General features: G+C 35.6%; 4 protein-coding genes across 10 annotated transcripts; 2 read left to right on the forward strand and 2 right to left on the reverse strand.

Moving 5' to 3' along the window:
- Nucleotides 1–2219: 2219 nt before the first annotated feature.
- LOC140016546 (transcription factor MYB119-like) lies at nt 2220–5509 on the forward strand. Its single transcript, XM_072070088.1, has 3 exons — nt 2220–2285; nt 4601–4936; nt 4997–5509. Exons 1-3 carry the CDS (start codon nt 2220–2222, stop codon nt 5507–5509), a joined length of 915 nt encoding a protein of 304 aa, XP_071926189.1.
- A 4347-nt stretch (nt 5510–9856) lies between these two features.
- LOC113717218 (clathrin heavy chain 1-like) lies at nt 9857–13524 on the reverse strand. Of its 2 annotated transcripts, XM_072071032.1 has the most exons (8): nt 13388–13524; nt 12190–12302; nt 11834–12086; nt 11613–11749; nt 11260–11538; nt 10881–11070; nt 10286–10325; nt 9857–10179 (listed from the first exon to the last, which is right to left on the reverse strand). In XM_072071032.1, the coding sequence occupies exons 3-6, from the start codon at nt 11960–11962 to the stop codon at nt 11049–11051; spliced, it is 567 nt and encodes a 188-aa protein (XP_071927133.1). In that variant the 5' UTR covers nt 11963–12086; nt 12190–12302; nt 13388–13524; the 3' UTR covers nt 9857–10179; nt 10286–10325; nt 10881–11048. The 2 variants fall into 2 exon arrangements, with proteins under 2 accessions (XP_071927133.1, XP_071927132.1); XM_072071031.1 differs by having other exon boundaries at nt 9857–10325.
- A 2008-nt stretch (nt 13525–15532) lies between these two features.
- On the forward strand, nt 15533–19803 carry LOC113716447 (uncharacterized). Of its 6 annotated transcripts, none has more exons than XM_072071420.1 (6): nt 15533–16213; nt 17374–17557; nt 17937–18210; nt 18389–18480; nt 18833–19098; nt 19175–19803. In XM_072071420.1, exons 5-6 carry the CDS (start codon nt 18874–18876, stop codon nt 19709–19711), a joined length of 762 nt encoding a protein of 253 aa, XP_071927521.1. In that variant the 5' UTR covers nt 15533–16213; nt 17374–17557; nt 17937–18210; nt 18389–18480; nt 18833–18873; the 3' UTR covers nt 19712–19803. The 6 variants fall into 6 exon arrangements, with proteins under 6 accessions (XP_071927521.1, XP_027096581.1, XP_027096578.1 ...); XM_027240780.2 differs by having other exon boundaries at nt 17937–18171; XM_027240777.2 differs by having other exon boundaries at nt 17937–18480.
- A 2370-nt stretch (nt 19804–22173) lies between these two features.
- LOC140016547 (uncharacterized) lies at nt 22174–25956 on the reverse strand. Its single transcript, XM_072070089.1, has 6 exons — nt 25465–25956; nt 23784–25411; nt 23589–23667; nt 23213–23477; nt 22536–23041; nt 22174–22392 (listed from the first exon to the last, which is right to left on the reverse strand). The coding sequence occupies exons 1-6, from the start codon at nt 25954–25956 to the stop codon at nt 22174–22176; spliced, it is 3189 nt and encodes a 1062-aa protein (XP_071926190.1).
- Nucleotides 25957–27775: the final 1819 nt, after the last annotated feature.

The raw sequence follows: 27775 nt of genomic DNA on the forward strand, positions 1-27775 counted from the left end.
ATGAAATATATTATATAAGGAGTATGGAGAAGATATGAAAATCATTCAAAAGGGAGAAAAAAGAAATAGAAAATTATTAGAGAGAGAATATTAGATTGTTTAATTAGATAAGAATTTTGAATATAATTAACAAACAAGGGTAGATTTGGTAGATAAGATAAGGTAATTGAAGTAATTATATTGATTCCTATTAGAATTAAGCATTCATTTAGGATTCTTGTGTTGAAAAAAATACACACAAGTTCAGCAAATGGATTTTCATTTATCAAACACTCAAAACATCTGAATATCTGAAAAAATTCAGATTTAGCACTTTTTATGTTATCAAACAGATCCTAAGTAAGAATGAGTACACTTTTTCGAGTACATAGGCGAATATTCTCTCTATCTAGGGGATGGAGTTTTGTCTTTTTTTTTTTATAGATATTTGTCCTTGATATACTACTAAGAATATTTCAATCATTTTATCACGTTAGAAGTTGCTACTTAAAATGTAATAGAATTTATAGATCCAAGAACGTGATAGTTATACTCTTTTAAAGTTTCATGATTAGGAAAGAAGTAATTTAGCCAAATTAAAGTGTGACATTCGAAAAGCAGAGATTACTTTCAAAAAGAAAAAGAAAAAGAAGAACAGAACTATATTCTTTTCTTTTTTATGTATATACATAATAAGATTACATCGTTAGACAATGATCTTTCTGGATAAGCGGTTCATTTTGTTCTAAATTAGGCAATAGGGAAAAAGAGAAGGAAACGCAATTTCATTTTGCTTTTCAATCACCAATGGTCAAGAATAATTTATATAATTAATATATAAATTTTATTGGAGAAGTTTGATATATAAATTAAAGTATGATATTGGAGAAACAGAGATTACTTTCAACAAGAAAATGAAAAGGAAGAACGGGAATTATATTCTTTTCTTTCTTTTTATGTATATCCATAATAAGAAATAAAATACATCATTAGACAATGATCATTTTGGATAAGCAGTCCATTTTGTACTGAATTAGGCAATACGGAAAAGGAGAAGGAAATGCAATTTCATTTTGCTTTTCAATCACCCGTGGTCAAGGATAATTTATATAATGAATATGACAGAAAAAACTGCATTTCTATTTCCCCCTTGTTTAAAAATTATTCATGTTTCTTCTTCGGTTAGTTGTGTCTAAATACACGTGTTGGTCATTAATAGACTACCTAAATCTTTTGGGTCAAGACGGTAAGTTGAAATTTGCCGAACACATATGGTAACAGCATGAAAGGTGCTAGGCAGAGCAAACACTAAGGAAATAATTAAATGTTGCAGCTTAATTGCATAATTATACACCTAATAAACTCCTTGAGCTTAATTGCTTAATTATACACCTAATAAATTCCTTTAGACTAATATGAAAAGAAACCCCGGTATCCTTCCACATACCAATATTACATCTCACGTAATAATCATTTCCTCCTCACCTTAATTTTACCTCGAGCATTAACCAACTTTTTTCCCATAACAAACAACTAAGACACAGGAAACATAAAACCGAGAGCAAGGGGAAAGGTGAAAAGTCATGGAAGAAGTTTCTTTTCTTAAGCCAAAGCCAACCCTCACAGCCATAGATAAATTTTTATTGGGTCAGAGCCATTTTTGTCAACCTGAAATTCTTGCCAATTTCAAGAACAAAGGAAACCTTGTCCCAGTGAATTTTGATTTTGTTTCCTCTTCAACAAGTGGTGGTGCAATCCATAGCCATGCAAGAGAAGGAGAAGGGCTATTCCCACGGCCAACTATTCTACCTCCTCCTCATGGCACAAGTAGTTTTGTCAATGGAGTTTTTTTCAATGAAGAAAGTACTCCAAACTTGAGTCAAGAAATGAATCTCAATAGTGGCTTTGGAGAGGAAGAAGATTTGGAACCAAGAGTTTGTAGAAGAGTTGGAAGGAGAGGAAAAAGTGGCCCTTCTGTAGCTTTAATCAAAGGCCAGTGGACTGAAGAGGAAGACAAGTAAAAGTCACAGAATTCCCTATTAGTCTCTTCTATTGTTATTGCTACTTCTATCTATTCTTTTTCCATGGATCTTTATCTTATTTGTGACGTGCAAAATTAGTTTGATGTCCAAAGTGTTGGTTAATTTTTGGTTTGCTTTTTTTTTTTTTGGTTATGCAGCACACTGAAAAGGCTGGTGAAGCATTTTGGAGTGAAGAAATGGGCTCAAATTGCTGAGAAAATGGTGGGAAGAGCCGGTAAGCAGTGCCGGGAGAGATGGCATAATCATTTGCGCCCTGATATCAAGGTTTTTTCTAACTTGCCATCTTTTGTACTTCTTTATTATTTTTTAAACCCATCTTTTGTCACTTGTTGGTTAATATATGATTTTCCATGATATTCAGTATTATCTTGATCCGTTGTTGTTTTTTTCACATGATCTGATTGTTTATTTTCCATTCTTGGCCCTCCCCTTATGAAGTAAGGTTCAAAATCTTCTGATAAGAAATAGTAATGAATCTAAGAACTTAGATTCACAGCAGATTCAGTGCTAAATATTTTCTGAAGTTTCTATAAGAAAAACCCCAAATTTTAATTTTTCTGCTTTTTTTTTGGGTCAGAAATATAATTTTCTCCCAATTTCCTTATAAGTAGATATACATATCAGAATTTTGATTAGTGAAGTTTCCAAAACAAGTGTACTATTTGTTCATTTTCTGGACATTTTTGAAATCTTTATCATCTCTCCTTCATATTTGGTATGTACAAAAATCATCATCAACATTACAGCTTAGGGTTTTGTTTGGAGATCATGATCACACGCATATGGTGAGTTGTTAGTGCCCCTAGATTTTTGCTTTTGCTTTTTTTTTTTTTTCATTCTATGGAGATAGCATCATTTGACTCTGAATATGATTTTTTTTTTTAGGGTGAATTACAATGATCTTCCTTCTAGATTTTGCAAAAGTCACACACCTCCCTTGTTGATTGTGAAATAACAAAGTCCTCAATTGTCAAGATTTTCCATCAACTGCCCTTCACTATGGCTCACATTTTACATTTATATCCTTTTGTTACCTTTTTTTAATAGCTTGCCAATTCTCCAAAATAAAAATAAAAAAAAAAAAAGAAAGAAGGGGGGGTGGGTGGGGGGAAATTTTCTCCGCAACTGGCAAACGAGGGCTTGCTCCAAAAAATTGAAGACCAAAAGAGGAAAAAAATAGTCATGATAATTCTGGTAATTGATGTCTCATTGTTTCAATTAAAAGGTAAGGAAGGCTATATGTTGTGCTTCTAGACAAAGGGGTTTTTAATTTGAAGATCGTTTAATAATTTCTTCTTTTAGTTTTGAGGTCTAAAAACATTTGGAGTTGTGCATTTAGAAATCAGGAACCTAATGGATATTGTAAACATGCAAATTTTCGATATAAAGCTGGGTCATTTTTGTACTTGTTAGCATACATCCCATGTTTATTATTTAATATGCAAGGTAGAGTTAACATCTGAGGAAGGAACTAATTTTGCTTGTCAATATGGAGATCTCCAAGTGCAGAGAGAACCATGTGTTTAGATAGTTAACAACAATATCATTTTGCATTTCTGGCTTTAAAGAATCGACAAAAGTTTTTTTCTTAATTACCAAAAAAAATTGTTCTTGCGCTAATATTAAAACATGAATTTTATTCATATGGGTTTTTTTTTTATAAAATTTCTTTTATATTAGAATAGCAACAAAATAAATACACGAGGAGATTAGTTGAGTTTAATTTTTCGGATTGTTATTCATATGGGTTTTGCATGAACTTGGAACTTATGAGTTTGCGTCTATATGTGCTTAGTAAATTTAGTTGGTATAATTTATTCACAGAAGTTTAGTTGGTATAATTTATTTGTACACTACTTACAACTATGAATTTTGTACAACATCAGTACAAATATTCCAATCTCAAATTTGAAGTATAAATAAGTATTTGTAGTTTTAAAAGATTTACATTTGATATGAAAATGAAAGTGTAAATATGTTAAGATGTGTATCATGCTGCCTTAAGAGCTAAAAAAAACTCCTTGCCATCTTTTTCAATTTTATGGAAAAAGAATATAAGATGTCAACATGAGGGCATATTGGGATGTAGGATGATATATACTATTGGCAAGACTAACTAACTTCCATCATCTAGTTAACACAGGGTAAGTGATTGATATTGTATAGCAATCTAGAGGGAGGTCCTTGTTATTTCAAATCAAGAAGAGAGGTGTGTAATTTTTGTAGAAACTAGAGGTGAGATAAATGTAATTTACCCTTTTATATATATCTACCATCATTTTTTTGGGTTTTCTTAATTTTCACCAACAAGTGAGGTATATTTTGCTACATTTTATCATATTCACCACCCTTCTCCTATTGTTTGAGTCCATTTTTCATGTAACATTAGAAATTCTTTTTCTGACAGTGGAATCATGTGTTATGAAAGTTTTTTGGTGAACAACCAAGTAAAAGTTATTGTTAGAAAATTTCTTTCTTGGATGCAATATTACTTTTTTCCTCATAATATTTCTACATTTGTACTGGAAAGTTTTCTAATGTTCAATCTTTGCTGTTCATAAATATTAATCCTATTTCAGAAAGACACTTGGAGTCTGGAGGAAGAGAGACTCTTGGTGGAAGCTCATATGCAGGTTGGGAACAGATGGGCAGAAATTGCCAAAAGAATTCCAGGAAGGACTGAAAACTCCATAAAGAATCATTGGAATGCCACAAAAAGAAGGCAAAATTCAAAGAGAAGGGTCAAGAAACCCGAAGGGGCACAAAATGGGAGAAATCAATCAACTATTTTGCAAGAATATATCAAAAGTACTTGTTCCAATAATAATTTCTTAACTACCATTAGCGCAGACCTCAGATCCACCACCGTGACACCAGCCAACAGTGCAACCACCCACCCGACCCCGCCCAATTCTGTTGTACCAGAGGACCCCATATCACCTGATTTCAATCTGCCTTATCCAGAGGTATGTCAGTCCACCTGTGATGATTCTTCATTCTATATGACTCAACAGTCTTATGATGATGAGATGAAATTCATGCAAAATTTATTTGGAAGTAATAATCTCAATGCCTCATCATTTGGTGAAAATGATAATAGAAAGGCTCCTCTAGACACTGGGATTGATCGGAAGAACAAGTGTTATATTTCATTCAATCCTTTTGGATACAACAGCTCTAATAGTGATAATCAGAGTTTTGGTGGAAATTGGGATTATGGGATTTTTCCATCTTATGCCGAACCAAACATGCCGACCAAACCTCATTTAGGTGATCAAGAGAATATTCAATCTGCCAGTATGTACTTGGACCTCTATCTCCCTCGTATATTGGATGGAAGCAATGCCATAACTGCTCTTTCTGACCCTAGCAAAATGAGCATGGAAACAGTGATAATGGATCATGCTAGCCCTTCAGTTGGAAAGGAGGTGGACTTGATAGAGATGGTCTCAAATTCACAATTTGCTCACAAGAATGCTGCAAAATAACTTTGTGTTCTCACATTGTCTTAGTGAAGACGATGCTTAGATTTCAGTGTCTCAAAGGGCTTTTGGAGTTTTACAAGCTTTTCATCGTTAATGTAGAACCAAAATTTGAACACCTCTAGCTTGGCATATTCCGGACAATTTGGACAAGACCAGTCAAAAAAATCATGTTTAGTGACGATTATATTATATTATGTGAGTGTTTTTCTAGTTTTCTCTTGAATCCTACAATGTTTTTGCTCCAGGTGTTAGTTTTCTGTTTTCAGTTTCATGCATAGCTATGATCTTTTTCTTGAATTGGTGTGTTATGCTTTTCTATTCCTCAGTTTTATATTGTTTCTTCTGTCTCAAATGGCTGGTGTCTTTCTCCGGTTTCTGTTTGACAAGAGTTTTGTTTCCTTTGTCAGAAAGAAAAATGCAACACTATCAGGTCCATTTATCTTGCATTCTGCGAAGATGTTGCCTATATGGTAAAGAAAACGTAGAGTAATAACAAAAACAAAAATGCATATAATGGAGCAATTTGTGTCGCAACATTTCTGACGATGGCAGAATAATACTGCTAGTTTTATTGACACTGGGCGACGGTTTGTTACCAAAACCAATTTCTCTTTTTAGGATTATCAAAATTTTGAAACATTTTAAAAATTAATATTAACGGTCTTAAAACTTTGTTCATATGAAAAAAATTTGGTAGGTTAATAAATGCGTTGATTAGCGCCTATCTCAAAGTACTAATCAATTTCAGTCCACCAATAATGCTAAAATTCAAAATGTTTTTCTGCACCTATTTTGGTAGCAAGGAGGGGTATTACATTTGTATACCATTTTGCAACAAAACATAGTCTCTTTTTAGATAAATAAAAGTCTAAAATTTTTGAAAATTAGTGCTAACAGTCGTAAATAGTTAATTTTAGCAGTATATTATCACCATTATCTAAACAATAATTGACAATTTCTCGATAATTAGAATGATATCATCCTCAACGTCAAAGCTTTGTAGACATGAAAAAAGTTTGGTAGCACAATAAATAAGTTAGTGAGCACTATCTCTCAAAAAAATTTAATCAACTTGGTTGACCAATAAAGAAATTCAAAATGGTTTAGTGCAATTATTTTCTTAGCAAGAAGGGATACTTCAGTTCTGTTTACGAATTTTGTAATGAAAATCAGTGGTCTCTTTTTAGGATAAATAGAATTTTGAAACTTTTAAAAATTAATATTAACAATCTTATATGGTTAAGTTTAATGGTATATTGTCTTTACTACTTTAAAGACAATTAATGACTTCTAAGATGACGTCATGTTGAACGTCGAGATGGAAAAAATTTGTTAGCATAGTAAATGTAATAACTAGCACAATCTCAAAATTTAATCGGTCCACCAATGATATTCAAATTCAAAAAGTTTTGGTGCATTATTTTTATAGCAAGGATGGAAACTATAACATCTTTTGATGTGATATATATGAAATAAAAAAGTAATTAAAAAATATGTTGATGATACAATCAAATAAAATTTGACAAATAATTTACTATCCAAACAAACTCATATTTCTATCACCGTTTTGCAACAATCAAGTAAAATTATGAAACTTTTGAAAATTAATATTAATGGTCTTAAATGGTTAAGTTTAATGGTATATTGTTGTGGTTACTCTAATTATAATTAACGGCTTCTGGACAATTGAAATTATGACATCTTTAACTATAATTAATGACTTCTCGACAATTGAAATGGTGACATCTCAAATGTCAGAGATTTCGTCAACATGAAAAAAAAAAAAAGAAACTGGTAGCATGATAAAAGCGTTAATCAAACTTTGCTGCCTAAACTTTGGAGGTAATCGCACTTTGCTACTCTCAATTTTAAAATTCTACAATTTAGTCCTAATGAAGACTAGTCAACCATTGAAATCTTAACTCCATAAAAAAAAAAAAAAAAGTGAATGTTTTGACAACATTGCCATTTTTGTGGCTTAAATTATCTATAGAATTCTATTATTGCCCGTTTATTCCCAGGAAAATGTTAATTTTGATCTAATCTCTATTTTCCTCTTCTAAGTTTAAAAATAAGGCATGTTAGTCATTTTCACAATTTTAATTATGCATTTAATAGTTCAATAATTTAACAAACAAAAGATGAAAATAATATTTTTCTAATAGTTTGCACATAAAGTAAAATGATAAAAATATTTTTTTTTTTAAAAAAAAGAGAGAATTGTAGTTTTGATCTCAAATGTTTAGGACATGAGCACTTCTAGTTCCTCAAGTTTGGATGGAAGCAAATGTAATTGTAAACATTTCAATTTCTAAGTACATTTAGTCTTACTGATTGATTTTTACCAATAGTTACCAGCATTCTATCACGTGTTGTCACGTGTTGGCAACTATCTTTTAGAAAAAATTTAGAAAATATGAAAAATAATGTTAGCCATAATTTTTAGCAAAAGAGTATTAATTATTTGTATGCCAATCATGTCAGTAATAGTCTTTAGCTCGAAATATTGGTTGACAAAAAAATTTTGGATTAAATACTAATTATTCACTTGATTGGCATATGGGCAGTTAGTCATTTCTCTTTATACATTATGGCTAGTAATGTTTTTCAATTTGTTTAAATTTTTTTAAAAGATTAGTTGCCGGCACGTGACCTGATTCTGATAGTAATTGTTAAAAATCAGTCATTAAAACTAAATATGTTTAGAAATTGAAACATTTATGGCCAAAATTGCTTTCGCTCAAATTAAACTTTGGCATCTAGAAGGAGGACTCATGCTCCAAACATTTGAAATCAAAATTGCAATTCTCTCAAAAATTAACAAGCTTAATGCTGCCTTAAGTTTTCAAATTTTTGCTAACTATAGATATTATTAGCACTATTTTATTTATCCATATGGTTTGACTTAATGCCTAATAAATTTAAAAAAAATGTATAGACAAAATTAATGTTCATTTAACAAGAGTTATAAAAAAATTTTTAAAGATAATAAACTGAAGGTAAATTGGGAGCTTAGTCTGCATTGGGATTTTGCACAGAAGCAATTAGTATTGCTTGCTTTGGTTGCTAGTTTGTAGCTGGTAGTTATGTGCTCCTTAGCACTAGTACTGCTTTATGCTCGCTTACGCTATTTCGGTTTATTCAATAAAAGCCTTTTACCTAAAAAAAATAAAGGTAATTTTTTTTGCTTTTATCAATTTGATATTTTTATATTGTGGATACTATTGAGAAAATGTGCATCTTTTAGCAATAAAAAGAAAATAATATTAAGTTATAAAAATTTCATAAATAAAAATGCAATCATGTCATTCCATTCACCATTTTTCGCAGGAGTTGAGATTTCTAATTTTGATTAATCTTCATGGGAGTAAAGTATACAATTTTAAGATTTAGAGTGCTAAAGTATGACTACCCCCAAATTTCAGGGAGATAAAACGTGATTAATCCAAAAATTAATCCACTCACTCTTTGTGGTTGAAATTCAACAGTTTTGGTAAACTTATTTTCATATTAAGGAGAGAAAAATACAATTATATCAGCCATTTTACGACAAAAACAAGATTCTTTTTTAAAAGATAAACAAAATTCTGAAACTTTAAAAATAGATATTAACGGTTATAATGAGTAAGTTTAACGGTATATTTTCATCATCACTTTAACTATAATTGACGATTTCTTGACAAATAGAATGATTTCATCTCAAATTCAAATATTTGTTGACATGAAAAAAGATTAAGTAGCACAATAAATATGTTAATTAGTTATATCTAAAAAAAATTATTGACTAAGTCCATTAATCATATTAAAGTTCAAAAAGTTTTGAAGAACTTATTTTCATAGCAAGGAGATGATACATTTCTGACAAGAATTGTTAAAGTTAATTATTCAGCTATTTTGCAACAAAAACAAAGTCTATCTTCAGGATACACTACAACAAAAATGACCTTTAACGGCATTTAAAGGTGTCCGTATACATAATCTAACCTGACACTTTACCTTTCCTCACACCTCGGACGAGTGTCGTCCCTTCCAATGTAGGGATAGGTATGTAGTATTCAAATATGTCAGGAAAACTATGATGTTATAACATCTCATCTGCCAACGAAAATTCGTTTTCTTGATAATCGAAAGTGTCAGGATAGTTATAGTTAGTAATAAGTAGGAGTTTTTTTAACGGAGCTATGCTGACACTTTTAACTGCCAGGAGTTTTTTTTTTTTTTTTTTTTGATATAGAAGCAACCTGCGGGTAGTGCTCCCTGCATTACATTCCGTCAATCAAAAAATCCAAAGGACTTGTAAAATTATCCCAAAGAACAGAATGCATATAGTAATCTAAAAGCAAAAGTCAATGCTCAAATATAATTTGTTAAACTAAAAGTCAGTAACAAGTACAAACTTGAAAGATTCCCTAACAAGTATAATTTGTTGAACTAAAAGTCAGCTAACGTAATTGTACAACATTAGCAACGATTCGCGAGAGGTACAATATATATAGTACATTGTTTGGGCGCCTATAAAGCAGGATATTAAAACCGAGCAACCCATACCGTCAGCGAACTAATCAAAGTGAAGTCAGCTCCATGAATTTCTGTCTAATGTGATAATTGTCTGCACCAGTAATGTACTTTACGGGCATTTTCTTTGAACATTAGAAGCTCCATGTTCCTCAAACCTGTTAATCGAGAGATAAAATAGACTGAAAATGGGGAGAAAAAAAAGGAGAAAAGTTGAATATTGAAAGGTAGAGTGGATGTAAAAGCTTAGATTTTGAAAACCACATTTGCTGAAAGGAACCAAGTGACGCCAATATACTCCCACCTATCCAAACAGTGAATGCGACAAGTTAGTCAACGCGCAGCATACTGAGATGCATCTAAAGCAATGTAGCTTCTAAATGCAAAGAAATGTCCACTTCAATCATAAAGCAAAAGCAAATTGGTCTAAACATGCAACTTTGGAGGAAGCACCGAGGCACATCTAGACTATATCGTAAGTAAACATATCAAATACTGTAAATTTTTGTATTTGGAGAAATCTAGCAATTTGCTGACTATAACAAAGTTAATTCTCCTAAAACATCATTTAAATGTTACACGCAAAATTATTGCATAAATTTGCCCTGTAAATTGTATTCTTCCCCATTCAAATTCTCTTACCTTTCATTTTTAAACATCCCCAAATAAAAATTCAGAAAAAATCAAAGCATATAGTTTTGAGAGGGCTTTCGACTTTCTAAGAAACTGATGGACCATTTCTCAAGTTGGAGAAGAAAAGTTCATGAAGAATATATATGCAATTAGCACAAAGAAATTAGTCCGAAATGACGATCATAACAAGGTGAGTGTAAAGAGATGTAGAGTGACAACTACATACCATTTTCAAATAGAAACTCAACTTTTTCAAGAGAACCACGTAATCTCCTTGCAGTAATTTGCAAAAGAGCACCATCTATAAGCATGTGTTGTACCACTCTTGCAATATTTTTGGTATCATCAATTCCAAGATGGTGACTTCCTAGCAGCGGATTTTGGAGTTCCCTCATCATTGAAACCATTCCTGGAGCCTGACAATCAAAAAGTTTATCACTACAATCTGAGAAGTTTAACACAACTTGGTCTAATCAACAGCAGCTGCAAACGAGCATTGGGCTGAGATGAAACACTCTATAAAATGCATAAACTCACAGACCAATCTCACACTAATGCAACGTATTATCTTTCAGCACAAAATTAAGCACAGAAAACCAACCAACCTGGCCTGCAACTTAAACAGGGAGTTCTTATTTGTTACATTGATGAGTTCATCATCACACTGCCCTCTCCGATAGGCAACAACAGCAAGGGTAGGATCACGCTTCTCACAGTATTTGCCCACGACACGTGAATCATAATATGGGTTGGTAGTGAGAAAGTGCTCAGGGTTATTATTACTGTCTATAATGATCTTTCCAAGTGCATTGTGCACATACACATCCTGGCTTCCTTCGCTCACAAGATGCTCCAAAAATTGGGTAAGTAACCGAAGCCGGTTCCTGCAATCAGAAGTTCACAGTTAATAAGTCCACCGACATGCTAGGTAAAGGTTGTTTTAGCAACGAAAAAGCACCTTTTCTCACACTCGTCCACGAGAGGCTCAACAGGAAGAAGCGAACGGACAGAGAGAATCAAGCCTTTAATAAAATCTTCGGGACATTCATCGTCTAGCAGCTGCCCCACAACTAGTGGAGCATTTCCAGGATTGACCTATGTACACATGAAAAAAAGGAATTCAGCTTCAAAGTGTATGCACCATTTACCAAAAATTGTAGGTTCTCAAAAGCAACTGACCTTCTGCACATATCCTTCAATATACCGGAGCATGTTGTTTGTATACAGGTAGTGTGTCAAATCTGGAACAAAACCAAATCGATCGCACACATTTATTAGGGGTCTAGCATCCGGAAGCTTGGCTTCCATCAAGAAATTTTTAGTCTTCTCTAGGTCATAGAAATTTGATTCCCTTGTAACACGCTCAACCTCCTTGATCTGCCCTGTCTTTGCAGCTGCTTCAATATACTTAAAATGGATGTCAGGGTCCTCACTGCAACAACCAGAGTTTAAAATATGAAGGCAACAGACTAAAGACAGAGAAAATGGCCAAGTCAAAAACGAAGAAGAGTCACTTCATTTCCAACATATCTCACCTTGAGCTCAGATAAGACCCCAAGAAGAAGTACAATCCTTCATATGATTTGAATTGCTCAAAAAGTTTTATACAAGGTTCAACACCCAATTGCTCACAATATTCTTTGGCAACCTGCAAGCACCGAGAGATTGGTAAGCTGCGTTCTAATGCAAGGTTTAGTTCAAGGGAAGAGCAGAGGAAGGGAAAGGAAGAAATCTACTGCTTGAAAGCAAGGAGTTGGAGACAAAGGTAACAAGAGAAACAAATCAGCAAACACACAAAATTTATCTTTCAGCACAAAGTATTATCATAGTTACAGAAAATGTACACCAATTAAGTGACAATGAAGTTTTTACATTTCAATACGGTTTCTTAAGCAATGTACTGAGTAACATAATTACTTGGGTATATGATGACAAGCAAGCAGAGCATACTGCCCCCACGTAGATGTTATTTTTTTCTACTGCAAGATTTAGAGGAAATAAAGTCTGCTATTAAACTGAAAGACTACTTGATTGTGTTTGGATAAAAATATTTCGTAGTTAAGTTAGATAGGAGCTTACAACATCACAATAATAATTTCTTTAGCACGAGTAATGAGTTGCTTGCTTAGTAAAAGGGAAAAATACAAGTGATAAATTTCTCAATAGAAAAAATCTGAACAAAAAAAAAATAATTCCCTCGAAAAAGTTGAAGGTTGCACGGCATTATCAAATTGTCATCCATGATCCATCCACTATAATAAGGAATAAGGGTATTTGGAGGCATATGAAAGTGATGGGCTCATTGCTTCTGAACCTTTACAATTGGGTACTATTTACGTATAATTGCTGCATACCTTTCCCTCACAATTGGGCATTGGTTCCAAGGAATTTGATTCGTGTCCCTGTTTTCTTCAAGAAGAATTACGCTCTTTCCTTGTCTTTACTTTCTCATCCCTCTATTCGCTTCCTTGCAAATTTTTTTCTTTTTTCATTCGAACCTTCCGACAAATAGGTAGTGAGCATGAAAAATTTTGAAATTTCTTTTTCATCAATTCCTTATACGGCCTGAGCTTGAATTTTAAATCTAAAGCTCTACTCAAACCTATGATCAATTCCAACCACTTAAAATCGAGTAACAAGATGAAAGTAAAGCATAACCGACATGATTGCAGACAAAGAAGAAAACAATACAATTAAGGGGGGAAAAAGGTACAAGAGTGTGGGAAACTTTACAGTGATGATTTCCGCTGTAGTGGCTGGACTCCAGTGAAATGATAGCGGCAACCTTCGCCTACTCTACTCCTTGGCGCGCTCAACCTGAATATCTAGTCAGTAAGGAGAAGCATGGGGATGGGTTTCAGAGGAAAGAAGAAAAAGGAAAGAGCACGAGTATCTATTTTCTTATTCTTTTTGTCCTAGCAAAGAGAGTGAAGGCTTAATGGTGCAGGTGTCGTGGTTGACTAAACAGGGTAGAGAAGCGGCCGAGTTAGCAACTGAAAATAGGGGAGTGGGGCGGCGGCGAAGGCGGAAGACGGAAGAACCAAAATGGGGGAGTTTTGAGAGAGAGTTTGCCGAGAGAGAGAGAGAGTTTGTGAGAGATATGAGAAGAACCAAAATTTCGCTGGCTTGCGAAATAAAAGTTTTGAAATTTCACTAAGTGTTTTGGCAAAGGAATCTTCCGCCAAAATCAAACAACATCATTTTATGTTTTAATTTTTTTGGTGTATCTCACATTTTTTTCAAGTGTCATGATAGGGAATCTAAAGACACATTATTATTTTTATATCAGATAAAATAAAACAAAATTAAAGTATATATTATTGAATTGATAATAAGTGTCATGATAGAAGTACTATAATGACAAAAACCAGCAAGTGTCCTTTTAGGCGTGTCAGAAAAAGCCATTTTTGTTGTAGTGATAAATAAAATTTTGAACTCGTTAACATTAATGTTAATAGTCCTAAACAGTTTGATTTAATGGTATGTTATTGCCACTATTTCATGATAATTATTAGATTTCTCGATGTGTTGGATGATAGCATCTCGATTGTCAATGTTTTTTTTTTTAACATGAAAAAGCTTTTATAATATAGTAAATGCATTAATCGGTGCGATCTCAAAAAAACTAATCGAATGGATCCCTAATAATATCAATATTCAAAAGGTTTAGATGCTCTTATTTCAAGGTAATGAAAGAAAAACATTTATTACTAAAATTTTGAGGTTAACTATTGAACCATTAGCTTTCAAACTAATTATTCAGTTAAGAAACTTAAAATTGGTAATGACCAATGGTTTTTAGTACTGATGTTAATCCATGCTCTCTTTAGCTTCTCAACAATCCTGTTTGGGAATTAAAAAGAAAAAAAAAAACCGAGAGATACACAAAGATAGGTTGTTTTGGCCATTGAAACAAACTTTTTTTCTAGTGTGAACACTTTGAACTAGTTCTTAGATAAAGTTAAATGGCCCTTGGCCAAATGCATAATGGTGCTAACAAATAACAAAAAATAATAAGAAGGATAAGAGAACCAAACTTACCATGGTTTCCTTGGCTTCGATTTGAATTTCCTTTTAACAAGGTTTCCTGAGTGTATTCTTGCAATATTTATTAGCCTAAATCATCATGTGCCAATTTTTTGTTTTGGAAGAAAGACAATTTCTTTTGTTTATCTATCCTATCCATACTATGTATCATGCAACCTTGTCTACTTAGGGGCACACAAACGATAGGAGTTGTGTACCTAAATGTTGCAGTTTCATTTCTTGTGTTTTAGTTGCTCATTATGGGAAAAAGTGGGTTATTGCTTGAGGTAAAATTAAGGTGAGGAGGAAATGATTTTTTATGTAAGATATAGTATTGGTATATGGTACGATACTGGTGCTTTTTATTCATGTCAATTTCAAAGAGTTTATTGGGTGTATAATTAAACAATTGAGCTGCCACATTTAATTATTTCCTCAGTATTTGCTTTTCCATGTAGCTTTCATGCTATTACCATGTGTTTAGGCAAGTATCAAGTTGCCCAATGACTGTATTTAAACACAATCAAGAGAACAAGAAGTATGAAAACCTAAAAGTGGTCTTTGTTTTCCGAAAAGGCAAATAAAATTTTTGGGGGCAACGGGAAATAAAAATGTAGTTTTTTGTCGTATTAATTATATAAATTATCCTTGACAATTGGTGATTGAAAAGCAAAATGAAATTGCATTCACTTCTCTTTTTTCCTATTGCCTAATTCAGTAGAAAGTCGATTGTTTATCCAGAATGGTCACCGTTTGATGAGGTATTTTAGTAAAGGAAGTGGTAGTCATGCAGAAAGAAATGTCCTTTTTTTTTTTTTTATAAAATGATTTTATTGATTCTAAAATGGACAGAATACAACTCTCACCGCAATCTTCTCCTTCGAAAATTGGGAAAACCTAACCGCTCCAGTTTAATCTCCCCCCTAACCCTATCAGGCAATTCGCGGTAACTCTCAAAAATTGTATCTTCCTCCGTGTTTGCCCCTAGGTTAGCTAAACAGTCCGCTGGCTTGTTCGCCTCTCTATAGCAATGCGTAATAACCCGGAAATGTCTTATTATGGATATATATATATATATATATATAAAAGAGAGCACAAAATTAATTCCCGTTCTTCTTTTTCTTTTCATTTTTGAAAGAAAAATTTGCTTTTCCTATATCGCACTAAATTACCTTTTCCTATTCATGAAACTTTAAAGGAGTATAAGTATCATGTTTTTGGGGTCTGTAAATTCTATTACATCTTAAGTTGTCACTTTTGACAAAGTAAAATTATAAAAAATGTTCTTAATATTGTTTCAAGAACAAATAGCCAGGCCAACCCGATGGCTTCATTGTTGCTACTGAGTCTGCAGCCATGCCCGCTGGCAGAATTGAAACCTTGAACCAAAGAAACTGATAGGATTCACTACTAAGGTCACAGCTTTCCTTCCCTACTTATTTGCCCTTTAACTTTCCTCTTTGTGATGTCAAGGGCTTATGGATCGGTGACAAGGATTAGTGCAGGAGCTCTGATTGAGTTGAGCTGCTTTCTGTAAGTTCTCACTTGGACCTATTTTTCTTTGCGTTTGTTTTTGGACCTAATTTTTTGCCTTAATATGCTTTAGATTACCTTGATGTACATTATGAAATTTAGTACGAGAAAAGAATTAAAGTTCACAATTGCTACTTGAATTTGATTGAGGCAAATTAGCAAAAATTGTCATGTATCCACTACTGGAAGGGGTTGGGGGATTAAAAATTGAATATCCTAGAAACGGCTTGATTAGAGTGAAAGCTATACCATTTATAATTATCATTAATCAGGTCCAGTTCTTGTTATTAGAATGATGGCACCCTTGATGGTTTTTTAGTTAATATGAATTAAGTTGATAATGTTTTAAAGACGGGTAATTTTTCCTTACTTGGCACATAATGTATATTTAGTTAATGGATGTCTATCAAAACAGTTAGTATTATTACATCTCACGCAAAACATTCTGGAGTTGATTGTAATATCTGTGTGTGGCAGAGCGCATGCTTACCTAATTGTCTACTCCCACTTCACAGTGACACATTTACTTAGAATTGTTAGCTGTAGTTTGTTAAGTTTGATACAAATTTCAACTATTTAATGGTTAATGTATGACTCTCTTTGGATAACTCTTGTATCAAAATCAATTTTTCATTTTTAGTTTATATAGGGAGGAGAAAGAGAACCTGGCTTTGATTCACTACAACAAAAATGACCTTTTCTGACATGCCTATAAAGGCACTTGCTGGTTTGTGTCATTATAGCACTCCTATCATAACACTTATTATCAACTCAATAATATATACTTTAATTTTTTTTATTTTATCAGATATAAAAATAATAATGTGCCTTTAGACAACCTAACATGACACTCGAGAAGATGTGAGATGTACCAAAAAAAAAGAAGACACCAAACGGCATCTTTTGATTTTGGCGGAAGATTCATTTGCCGTAAAATACTCAAAATTTTCATTTTGCCGGCCAAAACACTTCCTCAAAATTTTCATTTTTTAGCTCCGCCATTTCCAGCCCCCCTCCCCCTCCCCCTCCCCCTCCCCTTCTCTCTGTCTCTCTATCTCTCTGTTGTCAGATTCTGATGTAGTTGGTGGGAAAAATGGGTAGCAGCCAGGCAGCAGTTTCGTTCCTGACCAAAATAGTGACGGTTTCCTTTGAAAGTGTAGATGTTGAAGGGGATCCACTACCAGTCGCTGAACTTAAGGCCAATAAAGCCTTGTCTTGTTAATGGGAGAAAACAATGAGTTGGTGAAATCAACTGTATCTAGAGAAGAAGTGAAACGCAAAGGAATCAAGAAAGGATTCTTTGGGAGTCTTGAGAAGATGGCAAGCCAAATAATCTCACTTGTGGTAATTGAACTTTCTCCTTTCTAGATTCCTGTCTCATGCTTGTGTGTCTGTCAAATTATGCCGGAACCATTTCATCTATTTGATCGACACAAACTAGATTTGGTTTCAATTCTTTTGTGTTTGCTTAATTGCTTTTAGCTAATGATGTGTGGTGGGTATACGGTGGACTGTAGGAGTTTTGTGCATTAGTGCTTGATTCAGCAGACAATCTTTATCAGAGTGCTTTTCGTGAGATGAAAAATCTGGTACTAGATTCATGTGACTATTTTGTTATGGATTTGTTGTCCATAATCTGTTCAATAAAATGTCAAATAGATGAATAGGAACGATTAGGCATTCATTTTCTGTCTATCCAAATTTGCTTCATACTTGTGTGCAGAATTTGGCACAGAAACTCATATTACAAGATAAGAGGTGAATCTACTTGAAAGGAAAAGTGAAGCAAGAAGTGGAAGATAAGTGTGTGACTTTAAATAGGATTGGTACAGTTTTGAAATGCATATCTCACAAGGTTTCTGTCAGGTCAGATGGGTTCTTACAGTTTGGCTACAGACACTAGTCTGATTGTAAGAGTTCTACAAATCTATAGCTGCTACGCTATTCACTTTTAGCTTGTAAGTTTTCATCCAGCAAATGTGACAGGAAACACTGAGGTCTCTTTCTTTATTCTTATCTTTTTATACATGAGAGACAACAAATGTTTTATTACCTCGAAATGTCATGTGGGAATATGGCTGTTACTTAAAAAAGTTTTCCGATTAATGCATTTAGTCCAGCTAAATGCAGTACTATCAATTTCTAATAATCTTTAAGTCTGATTTGTAATTTCAGAAATAAGCAAGCGAAATAAGGAGGCTCGAAAGAAGAAGAACATGAACCACACAACCGGGAAGAAACCATTTGCTGTGCTTCGAAGCAAAATGGTACTAATATATTTGTGCTACGACTTTCAGAATTTTATGTTAAACTATCACTTGTATATGCTGGACTAAACAAAATTATATAACTACTTCTAGACAAAGGAGTTGGGGTGCTCTACTACAAGAGTTGAAATGTTTGATAAATTTTATAGCCATGCTGATGGGACTCCATCGAGTAGTGTGGTGGTTGAGAATTTGATAAGTGAACTAAGAGCATTTGTATGTTATTTAAGTCATGCTGAAACTGATAATAACTACATTTTGCTTTTCTTTTAAAGTAAAATGAAAGAAAAGTAAGCTAAACTTCCACCAAAAACTGATGACTTAGTTGGCCAAAATAACATATTTGCTTAAGTCATTGGACAAGACAAACCTGGCCACGTCCGGTTGCAGAAGATGACCCCAAAAGAGAAATCTGCGGAGTCCAAACTCATTACTGCAAGGGAGAAGACACCTGCTAGATTGACAACGCATATGCTTCGTGGACAAGCTCTTAAAAGCCTAGAACATACGGATTCCTTAAAGTTGCAGCAGGGCAATGAAGATAACCATAAGTTGGAGGATTGGTCCCAGAGCAATTCACTTTGTGTTCCTGCTCCTACAAAAGAGGAGAGAAAAGAAGTAAATGGCTCTGAAAAATTAGATTTGCATTTATTTCTTATTCTTCTGCGCCTGATTATGGGATTGTATCTTGCAGGATTCCCTGGAGTTGGAGGATGACATAAGCTTAAGATGTGCGTCTGAACCTTTGCGTGAAGGGAGAGAAAATCAAGAAACATCTGCTACAAATAAAAGTTCATCTTCTGCTGAAAAACTGGCACCAGAGAGCGCTGGAGCTTTGCCTGAAATAAGGACATCTCCAGAACTTATATCTGGTAAAAGAAGTGACTTAGAAATTGGCAATGCTATGGATGTTGGTAAAGAAAAAACTGGTGTCACCATACCTAATATAATTGCATCTGGAACAACTTCCCAGCTAGTTACACCTTTATCACCCTTGGGATCAGAGAACCCAAAGCAAGGAATTCAGGAAGTTACAACATTCCAGAGTTCTTCCTCGTTAGTTACTGAAATTTCGAGCCCCAAAAGCATTCCCTTGGACCAAGCAAAAAGCAGAAATTCCCTTGGACAACTCATACTGCATGTTCTTATAGACTTAGAGCTGATTCTCTCATTTAGTTTCTTTTGTTTATTAGATGGCAATGCTTTTCATGTTAGTTTGCAATTCTTTTGAACCCTTTTACTTGGTTACTTTTGTTGTTGAAGGATATTTGAGCATTGACTTTTGTTTTTAAATTACTACATGCATTCTGTTCTTTGGGATAATTTTACAAGTCCTTTGAGTATTTGATTGACGGAATGTACAGCAGGGAGCACAACCAGGTTTCTTCTTTTTTTTTTTTTAAAAAAAAAAAACAATCCTGACAGTTAAAAGTGTCAGCATAGCTCAACAGCATCGACAATATCCTGACACTTTCGATTGTCAAGAAAAAAGATTTTTGTTGGCAGATGGGATGCTATAACAGCATAGTTTTCCTGACACATTTGAATGCTACGAGTCTATCCCCACATTGAAGGGATAACACTTGTCCAAGATGTGAGGAAAAGTAAAGTGTCATCTTAAATTTATCTATACTGACACCTTTAAATGCCGTTAAAGGTCATTTTTGTTGTAGTGATTCCTTTTAAAAATAAAACTAGAATTTAGCTTTCATATATTTAACTGTTGCAATAACTGACATAATAACCAAATTTTTGGTGTGATACTCAAATTTCTTTTTCCCTTCTTTTTCAAAAAATTTTACCTGCTAATTAGATTCATATGCATCACATACCAAAACTCTTATTCAATATTCCTTGTATTACACGTAAAAAAATTTTTCATCTACTACATCCAGTTTACCACTCCTGTTAGCTTTATCGGTATCGTTGGTTTGTGCGGAAATATGAGGAATTGGGATTCAAGTTGAAGGTTTTACCGACATAAGCTTTTTCCTATATAAGCTTAGCTTTCTGGAACTACTTTAGATTATTTGTAAATATTTTCAACGAAGCAAAAGTAAAAATGAAGTCATATCAAATGCTTGAGCAAGTAACTGCTTTTATCGTGTGAGCTTGACAGTTTTATTCCTATGAGGAGTGCAATAATTGTATTCTTATTTGTGCCTCGTTCTTCATATGCTGTATACAATTAGTTTTCGTTATGATGAGTGATTTGATTTGTCATTTTTAATACCAGTAATTTTTTCATGTTACGCCACTATTCGCTGAACCTTTTTATATAGGTTGTAGTTTAATAATCCAGTAGATGATAGAATGACTGTCTTTATTAGCCTATGGTTGAAATGCGAATAAAGTCTTAGGGTATGTTTGATAATATAAAAAATTGCTGAAACTGAATTTTTGCATACATTCAAATGTTTTGAGTGTTTGATAAATGAAAATCCATTTACTAAACTTGTTAAGCAGTGCTGAACTTGTGTGTATTTTTTTTCAGCACAAGAATCCTAACTTAATGCTTAATTCTGATAAGAATCAATAGAATTATTTCAACTACCTTATTTTATCAACCAAATCTACCCTTGTTTGTTAATTATGTTCAAAATTCTTATTTAATTAAACAACTTGATATTATTTATCTAACAGTTTTCTATTTCTCTTTTCTTCCTTTGTAATTACTTTCACATCTTCTCCATACTCTCATATAATATATTTCATCTTTTATATCCATTTGATTTAAAAATAAATATTGTCATTTTCATACCTAATAATTTTAAGTTAATTAAATCATAGATTCTATTTCTTTTTTAGATGAAAAGATATAAGGGCAAAATTATCAAATGTAACTTATTAAGCACTCAGTTATAAATGTTTATCAAATAGTATAAATAGTTTAACATTAAAATTCAAATATTCATATATTTCTTTTCAGTGCTTAAAATTCAGTAAATTTAAACTTCAAATTTAGATTCAATTTTATCAAACGGAACCTTAGTTGCCTTAGTTGTGAAGTACATAAATATGTGAAATGGGTAACAGAGGTTAAGGATTGCTACAAGAGAATTACTTTTTTTTTTCAGAATTACAATGTGATTGGAAACCTATCAAGTCTTAATTTAGCATATTGATTGTCAGTATGAAAATTGGGTAAACGAATAAAGGTTTATATGTATACTATCTGGTCACTCAACTAGACTTTGAATGAGGCCCAACTGATTATTAACTTAAAACCTTTTAAGAAATTTTGCTGCTTCATAAAATTCTATTCTTGGTTCTTGTGCTTGTGGATATTTTCAAGTAAGGATGGCAACGAATAAAGATAAAGCATAAAGTAAGAGGTATATAAAATAAGATCGATTTATCGTCAGTAACATCTACCTATTCTGCGCAGAGTACATTGAATGTACAGAAATGGCTATAATAGAGTTTCTCTTATTCATATTAACAGAGTTTTCCCCGCCCCTTGCCCTACCCCCCGCTCCCCCGCCCCGCCCTGCTTCCCCTGCGGGTATAAAAATTTATTATATAATTTTATTATAGTTAAATTTTATTTATTTATTTTTTTTATTAAATAGGGATGCGATCCCCTAATTTATTCATATCCGAAAAGAGTACAGCGAATTAGAGGGGGGTCAAACCTAACCTCCGTTAAAGTAAAAGGGACAGCTTCTTTCTCTTTTTTTCCAAAAGAGCAGTCTATGCTCGCCTTCTCCTAAAACTCGGAAATCCTAATTTATCCAGTCGTATTTCTCCCCTAGCCATAAGGGGCAAGCTATCAAAGGAATCAAAAAAGATATCTTCCCCCCGGGTCGCCCCCAGCTTGGCCATCCTGTCCGCAGGCTTATTCGCTTCCCGCAAGCAGTGTGTTATTGACCGATCACCTTTTTGAAGCCGTAGAAACTCGTCCACCTCCACCTGCAAACGCCAGGGGCATGCATGATCCCCTGATAGGATCTGAACCAGTGTTAGAGAGTCCACCTCCAAGTGTAAAGGCGTAAATCCCCGCACAACACACTGCTTGACTCCAAAAACCAAGGCTCGTAGCTCTGCGTGCAGACTTGTGGTGACGCCAAAGCAACAAGAGAATCCAAAGAGGAAACCCCCTGGCAATCCCGCAGCAAGCCTCCCCCGCTACTCCTGCCCGGGTTGCCAAGCGAGCACCCGTCCGTGTTTAGCTTATAACCCTCTGCTGGAGGCAACCACTTCATGGGCCAACTAATCCACCGTTGTGGCCTCCCTTCCAAGTCCGAGTGCAAAGTCATCCAAGAGGCATGGTCCCATGAAAGTGACGGGAATTGCAAAAGCAATGCCTCCCTCATCCGGGACAGGGTCCTGGCTATCACCACTCCCACTTCTAATCGCCCACCATGCATGAAAGCGTTAGTCCGAGCTGTCCACAACTCCCAACAAATTAGAGAAGGTATGAGACGGTAGACGAATGCCAGATACCGATTTGAAGCAGGTCGTATCCACCACGGGATCGCCCTATGTCGAACTGAACTAATACAAGCAGCCGACCCACCCGGGAAGTCAAACGCTTTCCACACTTGGCGTGCAGTCTCCCCTGTGCAAAATAAATGATTCAATCGTTCCTCCTGAGGATTGACGCAGCAACAGCATCGGGAAGGACCCTGGACTCCAAATCATCGTAGCTGCTCCATTAATGGTAACCTGTTGGACAGGAGGCGCAACATGAAAAAGGAAATTGTTATCGGCAAAAATCTGTGCCAAATACAAGCGGCGCCAAAGGATCCATTGGAGTGGGTGCGAACAAGCGACAAAGCAGAGGCAACCGAGAACTCCCCACTAGGGGTTAACATCCACACCATCCTGTCCTCCCCCTGAAGTGCTGGAGGTGGAGTCGCCATCACCAATCGAACAACCTCCGGCTGCAATGCTTTTGACAAAAGTCTAGCATTCCATTCCCCTCCAATAACAAAATCTGCTACTCGATGGCTCTGGAACTCCTCCACCCGATGACACAATGGACCGGACCCTGCCTAGTTATCATGCCAGAAATCCATTGTTCCTGATCGAACAATCCAACCAATATTTTCCTCCATTACTCCCTGAACCGCACACATCCTCCTCCAAGTAAGAGAACTCCCTACCCTCTCTTCTGCCAGGCAAGGGTGCCGGCCCCTACAGTACTTGGCCGCTATAAAGGACGCCCAAAGCGAGCGACCCTGTCTGAAAGCCCACCATAGCTTCATGGAGAATGCTTGAAAGACTTCAGTTAACCGCCGGAGGCCTATCCCCCCTCCTCATACGGCCGACACAGGTCATCCCATTTAATCCAATGAAACCTCGGGCCGAACTCTGATGAGCCCCATAAAAATGCTGCCATCTCCCTCTCAATCTCTCGTAAGACCCCCTTGGGAGGCGACGCTGCTGCCAATAGATGAATCGGCAGAGAGGAGAGGATGTGCTTGAGGAGCACAACCTTCCCCCCTGGCGACAAAATCCGCTGCTTCCAAGAAAGAATTCGGCTGACAATGGCCTTGGAAATTTCCCCAAAATACTCCTTCTTTCGTCGACCTGTGTACAACGGGCAACCCAGATACCGGATCGGGAAGCTTCTCTTCTGGAAACCCGTTAGTTGCCTGATAATGCTGCAGCGATGCGGTGAGATGCGGGGATGCACAAGGAAAGCACTCTTTTGCTTATTAATCTTCTGCCCCGATACCTCACAATAATCTTCGAGAACCCTCACTACGAGACATAGAGAAGACTTTAACCCACCGGTGAAGATAACCATATCGTCGGCAAATGCTAAATGTGTGATAACCGGGCATCCAATCGGAACCTTAAACGGTTGAAACTGACGCTGCTCAGCCAAAGCATTCAATGCCCGAGAGAGAGCTTCGGCGCCAAGTACAAATAAGGCTGGAGATAGTGGATCGCCCTGTCTCAACCCACGCGTTGAGCGAAAGAACCCCTGGGGTGTCCCGTTGATCAGAACCGAAAACCAAACATTAGAGACTAGGCGCCAAATAACATCAATCCATGTCTCGGAGAACCCGAACCGCCGCATCACCTGCAACAGAAAGCACCATGACACCCTATCATAAGTTTTCATCATGTCCAACTTAACCACCACATTTCCTCCTCGAGACGGCTTCCCAATATCCGTCACCATCTCTTGCGCCAGTAAGAAGTTGTCTACAATTTTTCGCCCTTTAACGAAACCACTCTGTTGGAGGGAGATGAGCCGGGGTAAAATTTGGGCTAACCGATCCGACAAAATACGTGAAAGCACTTTATTTATAAAATTGCAGAGGCTTATCGGGCGATACTGAGTGAAGTCCTGGGGACACTGAACCTTAGGAATCAAAACAATATTCGTAGCGGTAATGCTCCTTGGCAGCTCAGCCCCGCAAAAGAAACTTAAAACCGCCTTGTAGACATCCTCCGCAACCACATCCCAAGCAAATATGAAAAACTCCCCCGTAAACCCATCCGGACCAGCAGCACTCTCTCTATCCATCGAGAAAACCACCTTCTTAACTTCTGCCAGAGTGGGAGGCTCCATTAGCCCGGAGTTGTCCTGATCTGTCACCAGCTTTGGGATAGCGTTCAAGAATTCATAAGTTGAGGGATACGACTCTGCTGTGAAAAGTCCCTGGAAAAAAGAGACTGCCTCCCTGCCAATGAGATCCCCAGATTCAACCCAAAAGCCATCCGCGCCACGGATCCTATGAATGATAGCCCTACTCCTCCTCTCTGCCACCACCGCATGCAAGTACTTAGAATTCTTGTCGCCCTCCTTCAACCATCGCACCCTAGCCTTTTGTTTCCAAAAGCCTTCTTCTATGGCCAAGGTAACCCTGAGCCGCTCCCGAGCTACATTTAGGTCGCGTTGCACAGAGTCGGAGGAGTCTTGCTCCTGGGCCACTTCCGTCTCTATTACTGCCCTCTTTGCCTCTTTAACAGCCTTGAAGATGTCCCCAAAAGACTCCCTAGACCACCCTTCAGCGCGTGCTTGACCGCCCGCAACTTGGAAGCTAAAATGCCTAACGGCGCACCACCACGCTCCCCTGACCATGCATCACGTATGACATCCAGCAGCCCCGCTTTGGTGGTCCACACATTGAGGAAACGAAACGGCTTCGGTTTATGGTCTAAACGAGAAGAAGCGATCATCAAGAGCGGAGAGTGATCCGACGGATCCCTAGCCAAATGCTGCACCAGGAAACTCGAGTCCATCTGCAGAGCCTTCAAGTTGAGAAGCACCCTATCAAGACGTTTCCAAACCCGAGCCTGCCCTTGCCTATTATTACACCACGTATAATTGGAGCCAGAGAATCCTGCGTCCATCACTCCAGCCTCCACCATGAACCGCGCAAGTTCCAACCCCTCGTTTGGACAAAATGGCACCCCTCCTCGTTTCTCTTCCTCCTGAGCTATCACATTAAAATCTCCTGCTAGGAACCACGGGGTCTCTGTTGGCTTGTCCGACAACAATCCTGCCCATAACATCTCGCGGTCTTGCACTGTGCATTTTGCATGGATAAAAGAGAAAACCAAGGTAGATGGGAACAACGGGCAGTGGGCCTGAAGCGACACATGTTGACTCGACTCGCCAACCACCGAGCAAGATAGAACCGATTTGTAAAAGACCCAAACGGTGCCCCCACTATTGGAGACACTCGCATCCATCCCCAACTTTAAGCGGACAGCAGTAATATTGTCTAAAGCTACCTTCGGCTCACAAATTGCCACCAATTGTAAAGAATATAGTTTAACTAGTTTCTTAAGCCTCCGTAAGTTTGGGGCTCAAGAGACACCCCTAATATTCCAAAACAGCATTTTAATCATTGGAAAGAACCACGAAGGAATTAGATGAAGACTTCAAGTTATTATCAACACAACGCCAAGTTATTATTCATTGTAATTTCACAATTGAAACTCATAAAAACAATCAAACAAAAGTTATTTGAATACAATTCAACATGATAAAATAAATACAACTAAAGTAGTCAAGTTTTTACTTTTGGCACAAATACAATCATTAATTCATTATTGTGCTTGTGCTTTGTTTTTTGAGAAAAAAGTATTATTGTATTAAGTGTAATTAGGAATTTAGTATAAATGTATTAGTAAATTTAGTCTAACTAATTAATAATTTTTATTAGTAGACATATATAATTATTAGTATAATTGATAATATCAACTATATTACATATACTAATATACATTAGATAATACATATAACTAATAATATCATTATCATAAGTTTGTAACTAATTAAATTAAATATTATATATAATTATATACATATATATATTTTATTTACTTATATATTTATTGTTTTAGCGGGTGGCGAGGCGGGGGTCCCATTTCTAAATAGGGGGGAAAAAATTCCCCCCGCCCCATTAGTCCCCCATGGGACGGATGCCCCCATTGTCATCCCTAGTTTCAAGTGTGATAATCTATTTATGGGTCTAAAGCATCTTGTGGGTCAACTGGTTTCTTGCTTTTTAAATGGAAACTGTAGATAAGATGCTGGTTTGGGATTATAGTAGGTTTGTACATGATAAGAGAATATTTTACGTGTTTTTAGTGTGTTTTATTAGTTAGTTTTGGTGTGTTTTATTTAATTTTATAATTAATTAACTAGGATTTTGGTAAAAATGTTGTGGTTTAAGTGGCAAAAATTACATTTCTATGGATTTAAATGGTGAAAACTTCATGTTTTTGTAGATTTAAGGATTTAATCATCAAATGGCATGAATTGAGAAGATAATTGGATAATTATTGATGATTTGAAATGGTTTAAAGAAGACATAAAGTGCAAAATATTCAAATGAAGAAATACAAGTGAAGATAGTTTTGACACATTGTGGTATTTCGACAATTTCTTGAGATAAAAGTATCAGATTGAAGTGATCCTTACACCATTTTGAAGCTAAGAGATAGATATACATTTGATATGAAGATATCGAAATCTAGTTCAGTTGTCTTCCTTGTCAAAAGGTCACAATACAGAAGTGCATGTGCACGGTCGAAAGTTGAGATAGGGCTCTGACTAGTTGATGGTATTTTGGAAATATCTCGATTCACAGAGCTCTAACTTGGATAATTCTTGAAACATTGGAAAGCTAATTCAAAGGGCTACAATTTTCATGTTTTGTACAAGAACTAGTTCGGCTTCTATCATTAAGAAAATAGCAGTTGAAGTGAAACCAAATTCACAGAAGTGAATACGTGACTTGGCAATACGTGAGTTGAAGTCGCGTATTCCAAAGTCACGTATTGTAGCCTGATTTCTGCAATTTGCTCAGCCACTTGCTCTACT

Source organism: Coffea arabica, chromosome 11c (assembly GCF_036785885.1).
Source record: "Coffea arabica cultivar ET-39 chromosome 11c, Coffea Arabica ET-39 HiFi, whole genome shotgun sequence".
NCBI lineage: Eukaryota > Viridiplantae > Streptophyta > Magnoliopsida > Gentianales > Rubiaceae > Coffea > Coffea arabica.